We start from the raw sequence: 19,568 nt of genomic DNA, 5'->3' as shown, positions 1-19,568 counted from the left end.
TGAATTATTTCACACTAATACAAAAGAAGAAAAAAAACTAAAAAAGGTAAAAACTACAAAAAAAAATATAAATATAATATAAATTAGCAATCAACAAAGCACCGAGACACAAATGACGACCGGGACACAGGGAGTATAAATGACGACCAGGACATAAGTAAAAAAAAAAACTAAAAAAATGGTAAAAACTACAAAAAAACTAAAAACTAATAAAAAAACTAAAAAATCTAAAAATCTAAATAAACTAAAAAAGAAAAAAAAAGAAAAAAGGAAAAAAATAAAGGAGAAAAACAAAACTAAAAAACGAATGTATATACAGACCGGGACACCGGGATACAAATGACGACCGGGACACAGGGAATATAAATGACGACCGGGACACAGGGACACAACTACAATGGGAACGCCGGGGGGCACAGGGGGATATAAATGACGACCGGGACACCGGGACACAAGGAATATAAATGACGCCCGGGACACTCAAAGAGAAATCACAGACTGGAACACCGGGACACAAATGACGACCGGGACACAGGGAATATAAATGACGACCGGGACACAGGGACATAACTGCAAAGGGGACGCCGGGGTGCACAGGGGGATATATAAATGACGATGGCGACTCAGGGAATGGTCGATTAGCAATCACCATCAACAAAGCTCAAGGGCAATCATTAGAATCATGAGGTATAGATCTGAATACGGATTGTTTTCCCATGGACCATTATATGTTGCATGTTCAAGAGTCGGTAAACCTGAAAATCTATTTATATGCACAGACAATGGGACAGCAAAGAATGTTGTATATTCGCAAGTTTTACGTAGTTAAAAACATATATATATATATATACACAACTACAATGGCGCGTAACTAATATGGCGCGTAACGACTTACGCGCGCGGGGGGGCTTGGGGGGGGGGGGGCGCGAAGCGCCCCCACCAACTAGGTGTTGGGGTGGCGCTTCGCGCCACCCCAACAGCTAGTATATATATATATATATATATATATATATATATATATATATATATATATATATATATATATATATATATATATATATATCCTTTCCTCTCTCCAACTATACATTACATATTTTTGGAGATAAAGCTGTTAAACTTTTTTCTTATTTGTTTTAGGCTGTTTTAGGCTGGCAAATTCTTTTCGTTTTTTTTTCTTTATTTTGTTTTTGTTTTAAATTATGGATTTATAAATATATTCATGGACTCATATGATGAAGGAGGAGCATTACTTACACAACCGAAGTTGCAAAGTTATGACATTTTTGTCGTATTTGCAATAAAATATTACGATTATGCTTTTACGATATTTTACCTTTCTACGATACTTTTTACGATGCTTCAGTAAAGTTTCTATATTGTACTACTTGTTTACGCTCAGATGTTTAATTTCTGTTCCGTTGGGTATTTCCCATCCACATTCTTCTATGTCTCAAATCCTCTCTCCAAATATACTCCCCCTTAACTGCAAATGTTGGCTCGGATTTAGTTTTAAATCCCTTTCCTTATTTTATTATTTTTTTCCCCTTTATTTTTTTTCTATTTTTTGTGATTATTGTAAATAATGAAGTTAGAAATGTATTCATTGACTCATTTTTTAAAGGAGGAGCATTGGTTTCAAAGTTATGATATTTTTAGCATATTTGCGCACAAAATATTAAGATTACACATTTACGATATTTTTTACGTTTCTGTGATACTTCTTACGATATTTTAATAAACTGACTAAATTTTACTATTATTTACATTCAAATTTTTGATATATTTCCCATATTCGCTTTCCCCTTTATGTCATCCTCTCATTCCTCCTTTTCTCACTCCTTTACTGTCTATATTTACAAAAATTTGGTTGTCAAATGTTTTTGTTATTTGTCATTTTACTTTTTGCTTATTTTTTCTGGTCTTTTTATTGTTTTAATTAAAAAAACAGGGCTGTGGAGTCGGTTATAAGTTATATTCGACTCCAGACATTTTTAATATACCTACTCCAACTCCGAATCCCACTCAAATCAGGGAAAGGTTACTAAAACTCCTATTCCGACTCCGATTCCATAGCCCTGTTTTAAAGCTTCATTTAACTAAATTTTATAAGTTATAACAGACTCCGAGTTCAGTCCCAACTCCAGGTATTCTCAATATACCTACTCCAACTCCCTTCAAAAAAAGTTAACCAAAACTGCGATTCCGATTCTGGTTCCACAGCCCTGTTTTAAAGCTTCATTTAACTAGATTTTATACGTTATAACAGACTCCAAGTCCAGTCCCAACTCCAGGTATTCGCAATGTATCTACTCCAACTCCCTTCAGAAAAGGTTTACCAAAACTGCGATTCCGATTCTGACTCCACAGCCCTGTTTTAAAGCTTCATTTAACTAGATTTTATAAGTTATAACAGACTCCGAGTCAAGCCCCAACTCCGGGTATTTTCAATATACTTACTCCAACTCCCTTCAGAAAAAGTTTACCAAAACGGTGATTCCGATTCCACAGCCCTGTTTTAAAGCTTAATTTAACTAGATTTTATAAGATATAACAGACTCCGAGTCCAGCCCCAACTCCAGGTATTTTCTATTTACCCACTCCAACTCCGAATTCGATTCCCTTCAGAAAAAGTTTGCTAAAACTGCGATTCTGACTCAGACTTCACAGCCCTGTTTTAAAGGTTCATTTAACTAGATTTCATAAGTTATAAATTACCTTGAGTCCAGCCCAAAATTAGCCCAATTACCAAAATTAACCCAAAATTGAGTCCAGCCCAAATTACGTATTTACGATATTTTTTAAGTTTCTATGATACTTCTTTCTATATTTTGATAAACTGCCTAAATTTTACTATTATTTACATTCAAATTTTCGATATATTTCCCATATTCGCTTTCCCCTTTATACCATCCTCCCATTCCTCCTTTTCTCAATCCTGTGCTGTGTATATTTACAAAGATTTGGTTGTCAAATGTTTTTGTTACTTGTCATTTACTTTTCGATTATTTTTTCTGGTCTTTGTAGTTGTTTTAATTAAATAATTGATTTAGAAATGTATTCACAGACTCACGTTTTGATGGAGGAGCATTACTTGCACAGCCAAAGTTACGACGTACCCGATGGCAAGGACGACATGGAACACGCTAACTCGGGCGATCCGCCAAAAACCGTTCAGCCCGAAGTTTCAACCCAGAGGCGGGAGACCAGTGTGTGTAAGCTTCCAAAAAAACGAAAATTCAACCCGTCCGATCTTGAAGAAATTGGGGTCACGCCTTCCACCTCATCTGATATTCCTTTGCCACCCACAGATGCCATCTCTAAAGAATTCGCAATTGCGGACAATCAAATTTATACAACTGCAACATCAGTTAATGTGATACAGACTACTGGTGCACCCGGGGTGATTAAAAGTACTTTGAACTTGTGTGATTGGAAAGGGTCCAGAGTTTTGGCCCGAAGGGATACACTATTCCGACCAGCTTTTATAAAAGATGTTGAATCACAAAGTGACTCCATCACTGTGCTTTTTGATGACAATAATGAATGTACTTATCAGAACGTGTCCGCCAAACGGCGTTGTGACATAGTGAGTGATTCTGTGCCACTTGTGAGACAACTTGGTCCCAGTGTCCCGGTTGTATTTCGAATAAATAGTGATATTAATCAATATATAGAAGGCAAAATCGAACACATTGATGTAAAACAGTTTCATAGAAAATATTTAGTAAGATCAGAATTGATGGGCGGTCAGTTTTGGACGAGTCGGCCAAATTTGCGGCTTCTTGAACCCCCCTGGTGGGAAGATTTGGAAAATAATTTCGAACAAATATTATATTTATCTGGCCCAAAGATAAAAGAAGAAGTTATCAAGGAGTCTTTATGTGAAGATAGCTCTTACCATCCAGTCCTTGTGCAGACCATTAGTCATCCTGCCTTTGCCTGTGAAGAAGAATTGCGACGAAGGCATGAAATCGATCTTGAAAGTGATGACGATTTGAGACGAGAAGATATAACGTTCTCTTCAGAAAATGGTAAGTCTACTAGATAATTGACTTGATTTAAAAAAGAAAAGAAAAATGGGCATCAGTTCAAAAGGAAAATAATCTGTATTTTGCGTCTTTAGCCTATATACAGCTAAGCAATGTTTTTTAAAATAGATATAAATGTAAACAAATGGTAAATATAAAATATAAACCTAATTAGCATATTGGGTGAGCACTTGCTTGGTATATATATATATATATATATATATATATATATATATATATATATATATATATATATATATATATATATATATATATATATATATATATGTGTGTGTGTGTATATATATATACATATATATGGGGATGTCGCGAAAATTTTACCCAGTGAGTTTTTTTGGGGGGGGGGAATAGATTCCTCAAAGATGCGTGTTTAAGCTTTTGTAAGTTGTTGTGAAGTAACATTCAGACCGATCTTTGGGTGAATGGTTAGGTCGCCCATGTGGATATGATTAAAATGTACCATGAGAATAAAACTATGTTAGAGAGACAAGAACAGCAAAGGAAGGGGAAGAGAAGTCTCAAAGAAAAAAAGAGCGGGGATTGTCTGGTGGGTAGGTCAATTACTTCCTCTAGAATAAAAGAACACATAAACAAAGACAGTTTTACCATAAAAAATATTCTAGTAAAATGCTAATAAATTCTAAAAAATATTCAAAAAAATATTCAGAAAAAAACATCCAATAAAAATTCTACAGAAATTTATTCAAAAATAGCCTGCTATTCCTGAATTGTCTTGCTCAAAGCATTCTTAGTAAGGTGCTTGAATCTTTACAAAGGTCGTATATTAGAAAAATAGTTTTCAATTAAAAAAAAAATCCGAAAATGAAGTTTGTTGAAGAAAAAATAACTTCCAGTTCAAAATATAACGTAATATTTTATTATATCTTGTCTGTTATCGTCTACATATGATGTTTTTTTTTTTATAAAGATATGTCGTATATGATATTCTGTAAAAAAAAAAAAAAAAAAAAAAAAAAAAAAAAAAAAAAAAAAAAAAAAAAAAAAAAAAAAAAAAAAAAAAAAAAAAACCAATCGCAATCACATACTCTCGTACATTCACAAAGTTTTACACTCATCCTATGTAATCACATAACTATTGTTATTAAAAGACCAAGGTAATAGTTTGGGAGCTAAAAGGTGATTTTAATTTACATTCAAAACATATTTAGTACCATCGACATAACCTCTTTTAGTTATTTTAATCATTGAGGTTGGGTCATGACGGCTATTTGTAAATAAGGGACTGTAGCAAATTGAGGCTTTTAAGTAAAAATTCAATTATAATAGGCTAAAATAGGCAAATATCAGAAAATTATGAAAAAACTTAAACAAAAATGATGAGCTTCGGGGGGGGGGGGGGCATGAAATGGAACCTTCTTGCTTTTATACGTACATTCCCGACGGTCATCGTAAGTATTCTTGTACTTTACTTATCGTCGTCATGACTAGTCGAATGTTCTGTTCTCTTGATCAGCTCTTAATCCAAATTCTTGTGATCAAGAATGTTAAAATTCTTGTTTTGAAGTTCTTACACCCATCCCGTGTAACGTCATAATTCTGGCAATTAAAAGATAATGTTAATGATATGGTAATAAGGATAATTGAAATAGCCCTGTTTTCGATATTTTAATTCCATCAGCGAGATTGTGCCATTACGGCTGTTTGTAGTTAATTAAGAGTTCAAATCATCATTCAAATTTAGCTGCATAAAATAGGTGAATATCACAGAAATAATTAAAAAAGAGTAAAATTTTTTGGGGGAAGGGGGCGGAGGGACATGCACCAGAGCCCTCCTACTTCCATGTGTATATACCTGACGGCCATTGGGGATCACAGGATCAATTATAATTCTATATCTCATCCTCTTTTAGTTCACTGATGACTTGTCATGTCTAGTTTGATTAAATAATAAAAAAAAATTAACTGCAAGTAAGGAGCGACATTAAAACTTAAAACGAACAGAAATTATTTCGCATACAAAAGGGGTTGACCCTTCCTCAACGCCTGGCTCTTTACGCTAAAGTTTGACTTTTTTCTCAGCTCTACTTTTTAAAACAATAAAAAACTTTAGCGTAAAGAGCGAGGCGTTGAGGAGGGGTCAACCCCTTTTATATACGGAATAATTTCTGTTCGTTTTAAGTTTTAATGTCGCTCCTTACTTGCAGTTTAAAAAATTTGTATTTTATTTAATTTCTGAACGGTTTTTAATAAATGCATGTTTTGATTTTGGCTCACCGCACATCCATAATTAAAACAAAATTTACACATTTTTTTTTTTTTGGCTAAATGGCTTTCTTATAGTTTTGATCGGACGATTTTGATAAAAAAAAGGGGTGGGCGAGGTAGCCTAGTTGCCCTCCAATTTTTGGCTGCTTAAAAATGCAACTAGATTTTTTATTTTTTACGAACGTTTTTGTTAATAATAAACATACTTACCTTACGAATTAACTTACGTAACGAATTTCTATGTTTTTGTATTTTCATTACGTATATGAGGAGGTTCGCCCCCTCGTCAATACCTCGTTCTTTACACTGAAGCTTGAATTTTGTCCCAAATCTTTAAGAATGACCCCTGAATATCAAAGGCCTTAGAATAAATAGTTGAAATTACTAAAAATACCGTAGCGTAAAGAGCAAGGCATTGTGGAGCAGACGAATCCCCTTATATACGTATTATTTTATGTTCGTTTTAAGTTTTAATGCTGCTCATTACTTCCAGTTGAACAAAAATATTTTCTCATTGTTTTTTTTTTAAATAATGCTAGAAAATCCTTTGCCCCTTCATGGAAATTCTCTTCCTCGTGAATAATTCCTCCATGAAAAGATCCTCCCACGTAACCTCCTCCCCGCGACCCACCCCCACCTCAATGCGAAAAAGTCCCTCTGAAAACGTCTGTAGACTTCATAATTATAATTGCTATATTTAAACAATGGTCAAAGTTTGTAACTTGCAGCCCCTCCCCTGGGGACTGAGGGGATTAAGTCATCCCCAAAGACATATTTATTAGGTTTTTGACTAAGCTGAACAGAATGGCTACGGTATCTCAAAATTTTGATCTGGTGACTTTGGGGAAAAATGTGCGTGGGAGGGAGACTAGGTGCCCTCCAATTTTTTAGTCACTTAAAAAGGGCACTAGAACTTTCAATTTCCGTCAGAATGAGCCCTCTCGCGACGTTCTAGGACAACTGGGTCAATACGATTATCCCTGAAAAAAAAAAACAAAAAAAACAAATGAACACTCATCGGTGATTTGTCTTCTGGCAAAAAATACAAAATTCCACATTTTTGTTGATAGAAGCTTGAAGCTTCTACAGTAGGGTTCTCTGATGCTGAATCTGGTGGTGTGATTTTCGTTAAGATTCTATGACTTTTAATGGATGTTTTCTCCTATTTTCTAAAATAAGACAAAATTTTCTCAGGCTCGTAATTTTTGATGGGTTTGACTAAACTTGTTGAAACTTACGCATTAAAATCAGCATTAAAATGCGATTCTTTGATGTAACTATTGGTATCAAAACTCCGTTTTTTAGAGTTGCATTTTTTTTTCAGAGAATACCAAGAAAGGAATTTTTCAATGAACACCCTCTGGAAAAGGTATTTTTGAAATCTAGGGGAGGTAGGAGGGGGAAACCTAGGGGGCACAGTTCCCCTCCCCATTGGTGCCACTGCTATATTGAGAAAAAATTGTATCCATATTAGTCATTTGCAAGGGATCTAATACTAAATTGTTTCAAGTGTTTTGCAGGATCACTTACTGTATGGGATTGAGGGAGTGGGTTGTTGCACGAAACTTATGGTTCAGGCTGTGACATACTAGTTGCCTTTTTGTAAGGTCCCTCTCTTGAGGGGGGGGAGTCAGGGCTTTTATTAGGGTAAGAAAGCAAAACGATTACAATGCAATTTAGGTTTCTCCCTTAATTTTTCCTAGGGAGGAGAATGGGTTCTTTGGGTCAGTGCTAAGGGAGAGTACCCCCCTCTTTTATCCTTGGTGCGCAGGTATGCTTATTAGTATTTTAAAATTTACCATATCTGTCTTTAGTAAGATTAAAAAAAAAAAAATCTGATAAGGTTTTTGAAAAAGAACTTTATGTCATAATTAATTTCCTTTCTCATTTTGGAAATCATTCATTCAGCTATTTCCTCTTAGAGATGCTTCCTATTCATTTTTCAAGGGCTTTCAAAGGAGGGAAGATAGGTTTCGCAACGTAATTTGTTATCTCAAGTTCGAGTGAGATTTCAGACAAGAATTCTTTGAAATTTTGTCTGCTTCTGATATGTATAATTAACATCTGAAGTGTTACTGAGCTAATTGGCTTAGAAACAATTCTTTATTTCTAGAGTTCTAACGTTCAGCAAGGGTGAATTTGCAAATATTTGATGATATGCGTCACGGCTAGTCCCATTAAAAGCAAGTAATACTGTGGTTATGGAAAGGCAAAAGTTTATTCACCATATCACCTTGTAAAGGGAAAAAGGGCATAGGGCAAAGGGTGGTCCTCATGTTCAAACCAAGAATTAAAAAAAAAATATACGCTGTTTAGGAGAACGAAATGCGCAATATCAGACTATTGTATCGTTCAAGAGTGTAATTATTTTAACATTAATTTATTAATTATCAGTAATTTATATGATCATTAATTTATAGTTTATAATTAATGCTTATAATAAATATTCATAGGAAAAATTGTCAAATTTTTTCCAAGAATGTGTCAGATTAAAGGTCAATAGAGAAAGTAGATGATTTTCAATGAATTTAAAGATTGTACGTGTATTTCTTAAATAGAAATTTATTAAATAGTAAATTTCTTTTGAAATTTGTTTTTTTTTCTATTGATTATTGTTTGTTTTGGAAAGTTTCTTTTGCGTGTGTTTTCTTTTTTCTTTTGTTTTTGTTGTTCCACTTTATTACCATGTTAGTGGGTCAAAAATAAATTATTATAACTATTCTTATTATTGTTTTCAAGGCGATTCTTTTGGGGACATTGTTTCAGATGTTGGTATGCGTTGGGGTTTTGAAGTGTCTTCGATATCTTTAGTGTTTTATGACACAAAACGCCTAAAAAATCCGAGCAATACGCCTAAAACCGCGTTTCATGCGTAAAATCAAGCTGTAGTCTCAAATGTGTTTTCTAAAATAATTTACTATATATTGAAGACTCCTAACAGTATTCTTCATACCCTGGTTGCGTTTTTTGAGGCTTATTTACTTCATAGGAAGTAAATGAGGCTGAGCCTGGTTCAGATGAAGTATCCATGTCTTTAGCTCATGATCCCTTTGTAAAATTAAACACAAAAAAAACAAGTTTTTCTTTAAATGAAAGTAAGGAGCGACATTAAAACTTAAAACGAACAGAAATTAATCCGTATATGAAAGGGGCTTTTTCTCCTCAACGCCCCGCTGTTTACGCTAAAGTTTGACTCTTTCTCTTAACTGTACTTTTTAAAACAGTAAAAAACTTTAGCGTAAAGAGCGGGCGTTGAGGAGGAAAAGGCCCTTTCATATACGGAGTAATTTCTGTTCGTTTTAAGTGTTAATGTCGCTCCTTACTTTCATTTAAAAAGACTTTTTTGTTTAATTTCTGGACGTTTTTGAATTAATGCATGTTTTGATCTTGGCTCTCCGCACATAAATAATTAAAACAAAATTTGCATATTAATTCTTTTTGGCTAAATGGCTTTTTCATAGTTTTAATCGGAAGATTTTGAGAAAAAAGGAGCGAGGGAGGAGGTCTAGTTTCCCTCCAATTTTTTGATTACTTAAAAAGGCAACTATAACTTTTGATTTTTTACGAACGTTTTCATAAGTAAAAATTATACGTAACTTACGTAGCGAACTTCTGTATTCGTATGTTTTATTGCGTATATGAGTGGGCTCACCCCTCGTCGATACCTTGCTCTTTACACTAAAGAGCAATGTCCCAATTGTCCCAATTCTTAAATTTTGTCCCAAATTCCTTAAGAATGACCCCTGATCACAAAGGCCGTAGAATAAGTAGTTGTAATTACTAAAAATACTTTAGCGTAAAGAGCGAGGTATTACGAGGAGTTAAACCCCTCATATGCGTTATAATGTCTGTTCGTTTTGAGTTTTAATGCTGCTCACTTTCAGTAGAAAAAAAACTTTTCATATTTATTTTTTCATTGTTTTTTAAATAATGCTTGAAAATCCTGCGCCCCCTCCATTGAAAGTCTCTTCTCCCATGAGAAATTCCTCCATGGAAAGATCCTCCCACGTAACCCCTCCTCTGAACCCCCCCCCCCCCAAACCAAAAAAATCTCCCTGAAAATGTCTATATACTTCCCAGTAAGCATTACTATATGTAAACACAGGTCAAAGTTTGTAACTTGCAGTCCCTCCCACGGGGACTGCGGGGGAGTAAGTCGCCCCCAAAGACATAGTTATTAGGTTTTTCGACTATGGTGAATAAAATGGCTATCTCAGAATTTTGATCCGGTGACTTTGGGGAAAAATGAGCATGGGAGGGGGCCTAGGTGCCCTCCAATTTTTTTGGTCACTTAAAAAAGGCACTAGAACTTTTCATTTCCGTTAGAATGAGCCCTCTCGCGACATTCTAGGACCACTGAGTCGATACGACCACCCCTGTGAAAAAAAACAAACAAATAAACACGCATCCGTGATTTGTCTGATACGCTGAATCTGATGGTGTGATTTTCGTTAAGATCGTATGACTTTTAGGGGGTGTTTCTAAAATGAGGCAAATTTTCTCAGGCTCGTAACTTTTGACGGGTAAGACTAATCTTGATGAAACTTATATATTTAAAATCAGCATTAAAATGCGATTCTTTTGATGTAACTATTGATATCAAAATTCCATTTTTTAGAGTTTCGGTTACTGTTGAGCCGGGTTCTTACTACAGTTCGTTACCACGAACTGTTTGATTGGGTGCGTTTGTTCGAACATGAAGCAATATTATTCAGCTAGAATAATAATAATAATAAGTTTTATTATTAGTCGAATAAGGCAATACAACGTATAAATACACACGTAATTCTAGACATCTTTAACTTTAAACACTTATTAAGTATCCAGATCCTGTTCAAAAACTTGTATAATGGTACATGGACTACCAAATTAGTCCTTTCACCCCTTTGACTTCACCTATGTGCTATGTAATTTTATAGATGTTTCTAAAAAAAAAACGAAACAAATTACTGGGGAAGGTTAAATTTTATTTGCGTTCTTTTGTAAGTATATGAAACATTCGACGAATTCCCTGATTTTTTAATCCCTTTATCCTTAGTATTTTTAATGCATTTCTTCAGCTTTAACAAATAAAGGGTTTGGATTCTCGTCTACTAAATACTTCTTTTCAAGCCAATAGCTCTTGAAAGTTTGTCATCTCAGTTCAGTTATTTTGTATAGATCTACGATAATTGGTGTCTTTCCAAGTTGTTTCCTGGACAATCATTGAGTTTTAGGGATAGAGAGAACTGGAGAAAAGGACTTGCTATTGATTTCCAGCTTTTAGAATGAAGGTTTTCTTAGATTGTCACTTTCTCTGTATGCACTGAAGGGCGTCCCTCCAATCCGTCAGGTAGTTCAAGGTTTCCGGTAGACCCAAGAACTCTTGTAGAAGCTTATCCTGGTGGATCGTTCTTAAAAGGTTACCCACTTGCTTATCTGCTTTCTCTGCAGGCAAGTACGCAGAAAATTTATTTGTGAAGGGGGGAGGGGGCAAAAATATTGGGAAGGAGGTCAAGTAAAGACCTAAATATCATCTTAATTCTGTAAGCACGTCTATAGATGTTGTCCTGTTATATCACAGGTTTACATGCTATTGATTTTCAGTTTTGATTGGTTAAAAATTAAGTTTTGATCGGTTAAAAATAGATTGGTAAAAAAAAGTAAATATAGTTTAAACTAACATTGAATATATATTACTTGCACTTAGAAATTAGGCACAAAATGTTTTGAGGTAGGGCAAGTAAAAAAAAAAAAAAAACAAGGTAAAGGATACGGCATTAGACTTTACAGTCCCTAACGGCGGTGCTGATCTCCGTTTCTAGGCCATTCAGCCAGGAAATGCAATGGGGGGTTGGGGGCCAACCATCCTGTGCTTTCGCACACCCTTCCTGTTTACCTTCCCCAGATTTCTCCAGGTACCCATTTAAAGCTGGGTCGACTCTGGCTATGCTTACAGAGTCACGCCACTGACTCCCGTCCCAAACTGAACAATTGGGTACACTGGGATTCGAACCCGCGTCCTTTCAGACAAAGGATCCCAAATCCAGCGCACCAACCGATTCGGCTAGGTAGAGACCTAAATATCATCTTAATTGCGTAAGCACGCCAATAGATGATGTCATATTATATCACGGGTTTACATGCTATTGATTTTCAGTTTTGATTGGTCAAGAATTAAGTTTTGATTGGTTAAAAAAAAGTAAAAAATAGTTTAAACTGACATTGAATATATGTTACTGACACTTCGGAATTGGGCAAAAAATATTCGGAGGGAGGGCAACTAAAGACCTAAGTATCATCTTAATTCCGTAAACATGCCTATAGATAGTGTCATATTATATCACGGGTTTACCTGCTATTGATTTTTGATTTTGATCGATTAAAGATTAAATTTGGATTGGTTAAAAATAAATCGGTTAAAAAAAGTAAAAAATACTCTAAATTGACATTGAATATATGTTACTTACACTTCGAAATTGTTTGGTCAGATTTTTCAGGACACATTTTAAAAATTATGTCTAGGGGTTTTTCATATTGTCATAAGAGGATAGAAATAGTATTAGATTTATTTGTTTAATCTCAGAAGTAGAACTAAAGTGGTAGAAAAAATGAAGTTAAAAACACTCAAAAACTGAAATTGAATATATGTTGCTTGTCGCTATTCAGCGTTTGAATATGTTTGGTCAAATTTTTCAAGACGTATATTTAAAATTATGTCTAGGGATTTTTATATTGTCATAAGAGGATAAAAAAAATAGTATTAATGCATCTGTTTAACCTCAGGAGTAGTACTAAATTGGTTTAAAAAAGGTGAAAAGCACTCAAAAACTGACATAGAATATATATTACGTCATATGTTACGTTATTACGTTATATGTTACTCGTCGTTGTTCAGCGTTTGAATTTGTTTGGTTAAATGCCATCGTGTCAAAAATGAAACCAAGTTTCTGGAAATCTCGGGAAGGATTTACATCATCTGCAGGAATAGGAAGAAATTTATCTTTGTCAAGATTGGGATATTTTTTGTTCAATAAATCGTAGCCAGCGATAGAACTAATCTATGTTTAGTCTATGGAGATCCCTACGCTGACTGGGCAATAAGCCAAAATCTTCATGAAGGAAACATGAATGAAGGGGAGAGGGGAATTGATGTGGTGGCTAAAATATCTACGTAGTTAGTAGTGAGTACTTTTTACTGATTGTACTTACCTTTTTATGTTTTTACCGCTATGGTTTATTTACCGTCCTATTTATATATTTTTTTTAATTTTTTTACCGTTTTATTTACTAGTTACCATTTAAAACATCAAAAATAAAGTCATCGCATTTAGCAAAGTTAAAACTTTCGGTTTTTGAAGCTTTTTGAAACGCACTGTGTCACTATGGCATATAATGACACTTTCATTGCCCTTTTATTTCTGCCCTTATGTTTATGTTCATTGCCCGTATGTGTAGTCTATGGAGGTCTCTACGTTGACTGGGCGATAAAAGAAGCAAAAATCTTAATGAAGGAAACATGAATGAAGGAGAGAGGAGAATTGATGTGGGGGCTAAAATATTAAAACTGTTTAAAGGGAGGGGTAGCTTAACTTTGTATAGATTTTACCAACATTTATAATAATTTGTTAAAAAAAGATTCTTGTTCAAATACACACTTTAATTAAAAAAATCGTCAATTATCAAAATGGACTATAAAAACTGGCTAAATATCAGAATTCTCTGCTGAATTGAGGACATGTTTCCATTCATTTTTAGAATAGGCATACTGTTTTGTTCAATAAATGGTATCCAGGCGCTGAAAAAAAAATATCATTTGCCTATTGAGATTCCTACATCGACCGGGGAGCGAAAGAAGTGAAAATCAAACAGTTCGTGGTAACAAACTGTAAGTAAGGAGCGACCCGGCTCAGTAGTATCCGAAACTAAAAAAAAACGGCATTTTGATACCAGTAGAGACATCATAATAATCGGATTTTAATGGCGATTTTATTGGACAAGTTTAGTGTCCAAAGTTACGAGCCTGGAAAAATTTCCTAATTTTGAAAAAAGGGGGAACAACTAAAAGTCGTAGAATCTTAATAAAATTCACAGCATCAGATTCAGCATATCAGAGAACCCCACTGTAGAGATTTCTAGCTCTTATCTGCAAAAATGTAAAAAAAAATGTTTTTTTGTCATAATAAAGATCACGGATGTGCGTTTATTTTTTTTTTGTGGGAGGATCTTTCCATGGAGGATGTTTTTATGAGGAACGAACATTTCCATGAAGGGGTGCCGGATTCCCTAGCACTATTGAAAAAAAGTCGATCAGAAATTAAATAAAAAACAATTTTTTTCATCCGAAAGTAAGGAGCAACATTAAAACTTAAAACTATTCTAATTAAACGACCTCTGTTTTTCATGGGTCATTCTTAAAGAGTTGGAACACAATTTGAACTTTAGCGTAAAGAGCGAGGTATTGACTTGGAGGCGAACCCCCTCAAATACGTAATAATTTCTGTTCATTTAAGTCTTAAGTCTTTTTGCTCCTTACTTTCAGTTGAAAAAACTTGTTTTTTATTAAATTAAAAAATAAATTGCCTATTTTTCTTGTACAAGCTCAATGTCTTTAAAACTAGAAATAAAAATAAATACATATTTCCTACTCAAGCTTCTTTTTAGGATCAACTTTTCTCCTTAACTATCCCCATTACGCTATTGTGAGGTTTTCACCACCCTCTAGTGTGTGGCGCCCCCCCCTTTGGAGCTTAGGATCAGTTTAGTGACTCCTGGTTTGATCATTATTCAGTCAGTTACCTGGGAGGATTTTCCACGGAAAAATGTTTCGTGGGGAAAGGGAATTTTCCATGAAGGGGGAACCGGATTTCCCAGCAATATTTTAAAAACGAGCAGAAATTAAATAAAAAAAGAAGTTTTTTCAGCTGAAAGTAAGGAGCAACATTAAAACTTAAAACGAACAGAAATTATTGCATATATTGAGGGGTTCACCCCCTGGTCAATACCTCACTCTTTACGCTAAAGTTATTTTTTCTTATTTTCAAAAGAGCTATTTATTCCAATTATACGCCCTATGTGACTCAGGGGCCATTCTGAAAGAATTGGAACCAAATTCGACACTTTAGCGTAAAGAGCGAGGTATTGACGAGGGGGCGAACCGCCTCATATACGTAATAATCTCTGTTCGTTTTAAGTTTTAATGCTGCTGCTTACTATCAGTTGAAAAAACTTGTTTTTTAATTTAATTTTTACATAGAAGGAAATATGCGAGTGGCATCCAGTAATTTGATGGGGGTAGGGGGCTAAATTTGAAACTGTTAGGAGAGAGTGGTAGCTTACTTTTGAATATATTTCAGCTAAGTCTACAAAAACTTAATGAGCAAAAAAAATTGCTCAAATGCAAATTTTAATTAGTAAAATTGTCAAAATCAAAATTGGCTAAAAAAAGTAACTAATTATCAACTTTCTGTGCTGAATTAAGGATACATTTATGAACACCCAATGCCTCTGGGTAGGTATGAGTCCTCTTGCCTCTTGGACATGTCAGTATCAAGCTCTTGAACATTACTATATTCAAACTTCTCCCAAAGCCTGGTCTCTGACTTAGGGTAGGTACCCCACAGAAGGGCAGCTTACTCTAGACCATGTTATTTGTCTTTTTAGCTCCCTGGAATAATTATAAACTTTTGAATTAAACAAGTTATAATGGGTTGTCACATCGCTATATGTTGAGGTGGGCCATAACCAGATTAGATATCCTAGATAGTCAGTTTCAAAATCTAGCCAATTACTCTGAATTGCTTTGTCTTATTAATTAAATAAAAAAAACAAGTTTTTTTTAACTGAAAGTAAGGAGCGACATTAAAACTTAAAACGAACAGAAATTACTTCGTATATGAAAGAGGCTGCTTCCTCATCAACGCCACGCTCTTTACGCTAAAGTTTGACTCTGTCTCTCAATTCTTCTTTTTTAAACAGTAAAAAACTTTAGCGTAAAGAGCGGGGCGTTGATGAGGAAGCAGCCTCTTTCATATACGAAGTAATTTCTGTTCGTTTTAAGTTTTAATGTCGCTCCTTACTTTCAGTTAAAAAAACTTGTTTTTTTTTGTATTTAATTTCTGAACGTTTTTGAATCAATGCATGTTTTGATTTTGGCTCTCCGCAGAGGAGTAATTAAAACGAAATTTGTATTTTTTTTTTTGGCTAAATGGCTTTCTCATAATTTTGATCAAATGATTTTGAGAAAAAAAGAGCGGGGGAGGAAGCCTAGTTGCCCTCCGATTTTTTGGTTAATTAAAAAGGCAACTAGAACTTTTAATTTTTTACGAATATTTTTATTAGTAAAAGATTTACGTAACTTATAAATTAGCTTACGTAAAGAACTTTTGTATTCTCATATTTTTATTGCATATATGAGGGGGTTCGCCCCATTGTCAGATCCTCGCTCTTTACACTAAAGCTTAAATTTTGTCCCAATTCATTAAGAATGACCCCATAATCACAAAAGCCGTAGAATAAATAGTTGAAATTACTAGAAATACTTTAACGTAAAGAGTGAGGTATTAGGAGGAGGTGAGCCCCTCAAATGGGTAATAATTTCTGTTGGTTTTAAGTTTTAATGCTGTTCCTTACTTCCAGCTGAAAGATTTTTTTTTATATTTATTTTTTCATTGTGTTTTTAAATAATGCTAGTAAATCCTGCGCTCCCTTCATGGAGATTTTCTTCCCCCAGGACAAATTATCGATGGAAAGTTCCCCCAGCATATCCCCCTCTTCTCAACCCCTCCCCCAACCAAAAAAATCCTCCTGAAAACGCCTGTATACTTCCCAATAACCATTACTATATGTAAGCATTGGTCAAAGTTTGTAACTTGTTGCCCCTCCCATGGGGACTGTGGGGGAGTAAGTCGTCCCCAAAGACATAGTTATAAGGTTTTTCGACTACGCTGAATAAAATGGCTATCTCAGAATTTTGATCCGTCGACTTTGGTAAAATAATTAGCGTGGGAGGGGGCCTAGGTGCCCTCCAATTTTTTTGGTCACTTAAAAAGGGCACTAGAACTTTTTATTTCCGTTAGAATGAGCCCTCTTGCAACATTCTAGGACAACTGGGTCGATACGATCACCCCTGGGAAAAAAAAACAAAACAAAACAAAAAAACAAATTAACACGCATCCGTGATCTGCCTTCTGGCAAAAAATACAAAATTCCACACTTTTGTAGATAGGAGCTTGAAACTTCTACAGTAGGGTTCTCTGATACGCTGAATCTGATTGTGTGATTTTCGTTAAGATTCTATGACTTCTAGGGGGCGTTTCCCCCTATTTTCTAATATAACGCAAATTTTCTCAGGCTTGTAACTTTTGATGGGTAAGACTAAACTTGATGAAACTTATATATTTAAAATCAGCATTAAAATGCGATTCTTTTGATGTAGGTATTGGTATCAAAATTCCATTTTTTAGAGTTTTGGTTACTATTGAGCCGGGTCGCTCCTTACTACAGTTCGTTACCACGAACTGTTTGATATATTGCTAAAAAGGCAGATCTAGGACAAATTCTCTGTGGGGGGGGGGGGGGGGTAATGTGACAGAGGCGCCAATAATTGACCGAATTGACAAGTTAATTTTAAAATGGATAAAAAGGGAGAAAAAAAAAAACAAACAAATGTGGGTGCTGATAAATCTTGGGGATTCCACTCCCCCTGGATTCGCTGCTGATTGCTTATTACTTTCTGAGTATACAGTGCACGTCTTCAACTGTCATAGTGCCCCCAATACTTCATTTTGTATCCTAATAGTGTGCAGTAGTCTGCACCAAGACACTTTCCTGAAAGTGACTGTGTTAAAGTAGATATTATTTTTCTAATGTTTTTTTTTAATTCAATATTATTTCTGATTATTTTCTATCGTAAACTACATTTACACTTTTCCACGTGTGATTTTTTGCACCATTTTAAAATTTAATTTTCCAGAGAATAGCTTGGATAACGTTCTATAGGCACGTTTTCTTGTACTAAATACGGTAATTAAATTAATAATTAAATTAGTTTTATTGTTAATTATATTGATCCGATAATTAAATTATTGGAGATCTATTCCACTTTCTAGTGCTATAATGAGAGAAAAGTTTAAATGGCTCGGACAGGCTCTGCGAATGGGAGGAGCTTATGGGGGGGGAGCTTATTGCTAAAAATCGTCCTTTTTGACCAACCATCTAGGGCCAAAGGGAAAGCAGATCGTTCACGAATGCGGTGGGAGAAGGTTGTAAGGAAAGATTTAAGGGAAATTAGAACTTCCTGGGAGAGTGTAAAGAGGGAGGCTTTAAGACTGGGATGGATTAATGTGCGTAGCTGTGTTGGCCTCACTGTACTTCGTGCTACACTACAACTTACCAGATTATCCTTTTTCTTTTAGTGACTTATTCCCTTGTCAGAAGGTGTACATCACTGATTAGATGGAAGTGAACTTACAACCTAATAATTGCCCTACTACTTGCCAGGTTATCATTTTCTCTTTGTGGGACTTATTCCCTTGTCAGAAGGTATACATCACTGATTAGATGGAAGTGAGCCTACCATCTAATAATTGCCCTACTACTTACCAGATTATCATTTTTTTTTTCTTTTAGGGACTTATTCCCTTGTCAGGAGATCTGCATCACTGACACCCGGTGCTTTGTTAGATGGAAGTAAAGGATCTGGTGGCAGTAGTAAAAGAAGTTCTATGCACAGCAGAGGAAGCACATCAAGTTTAATAGAACATGGTAGCATTACACCCGGTTCACAACCTGCTACCCCTAGGTAACAAAATCCATTTGTTTAAAGCAGGGTCGTATCCATTATTTTTTTTTCAGGCGGTGTGTTACAAAAAGACTTTTTCGAAGGGGGGGGGGGGTACGATTTTTTTAAGCACATCAAAAATTTGTTTAGATTCATTTTTGTTACGTTTTTACGACTTGGAAAACATTCCGGGGGGAGAATGAAAACCGCTAAACCCCCTGGATACGGCCTTGGTTTAAAGTACCGAAACCCATATAGCCTGGTAGCATATCTGATGAGTCCTCACTGAATTTTTTTATTATTATTATTAAGTCCCGTCCATTCACACGAGACATCTTGGGGCCACCGGTTTCGACAGGGCCATGAACCAGGGGTTGACGTGACAATATGTTTTGTGCTGTTTTGGGTAGCTTTCTGAAAAAAATTGCGGCTATTTTGTTATTATTTTTAATTTATAGAATTTTATTTCTAATGGAATATTCTTTTTTGTAGATGGTAATTCAAAATTTACGTTTATTAATCACTTACAAATT

At 34.9% G+C, this 19,568-nt stretch overlaps 2 protein-coding genes across 5 annotated transcripts in view; one reads left to right on the top strand and one right to left on the bottom strand.

The window, feature by feature from the left end:
* LOC136039221 (protein capicua homolog) overlaps window positions 1-19,568 on the top strand; it is a gene marked incomplete in the record, with an annotated part of 223,751 nt that overhangs the window by 62,959 nt on the left and 141,224 nt on the right. Inside the window, 2 exon segments of the mRNA XM_065722753.1 lie at window positions 3,065-4,031; window positions 18,885-19,056. Of these exon segments, the coding sequence (XP_065578825.1) occupies window positions 3,065-4,031; window positions 18,885-19,056 (1,139 nt within the window).
* Window positions 1-19,568, bottom strand: part of LOC136039222 (period circadian protein-like) — a 569,811-nt gene that overhangs the window by 504,646 nt on the left and 45,597 nt on the right. The window lies entirely within an intron of this gene.

Source organism: Artemia franciscana, chromosome 19, assembly GCF_032884065.1.
Source record: "Artemia franciscana chromosome 19, ASM3288406v1, whole genome shotgun sequence".
NCBI classification, from domain to species: Eukaryota; Metazoa; Arthropoda; class Branchiopoda; order Anostraca; family Artemiidae; genus Artemia; species Artemia franciscana.
The sequence above is the reverse complement of the archived record's forward strand: the minus strand, read 5'-3'. Positions and strand labels throughout refer to the sequence as shown.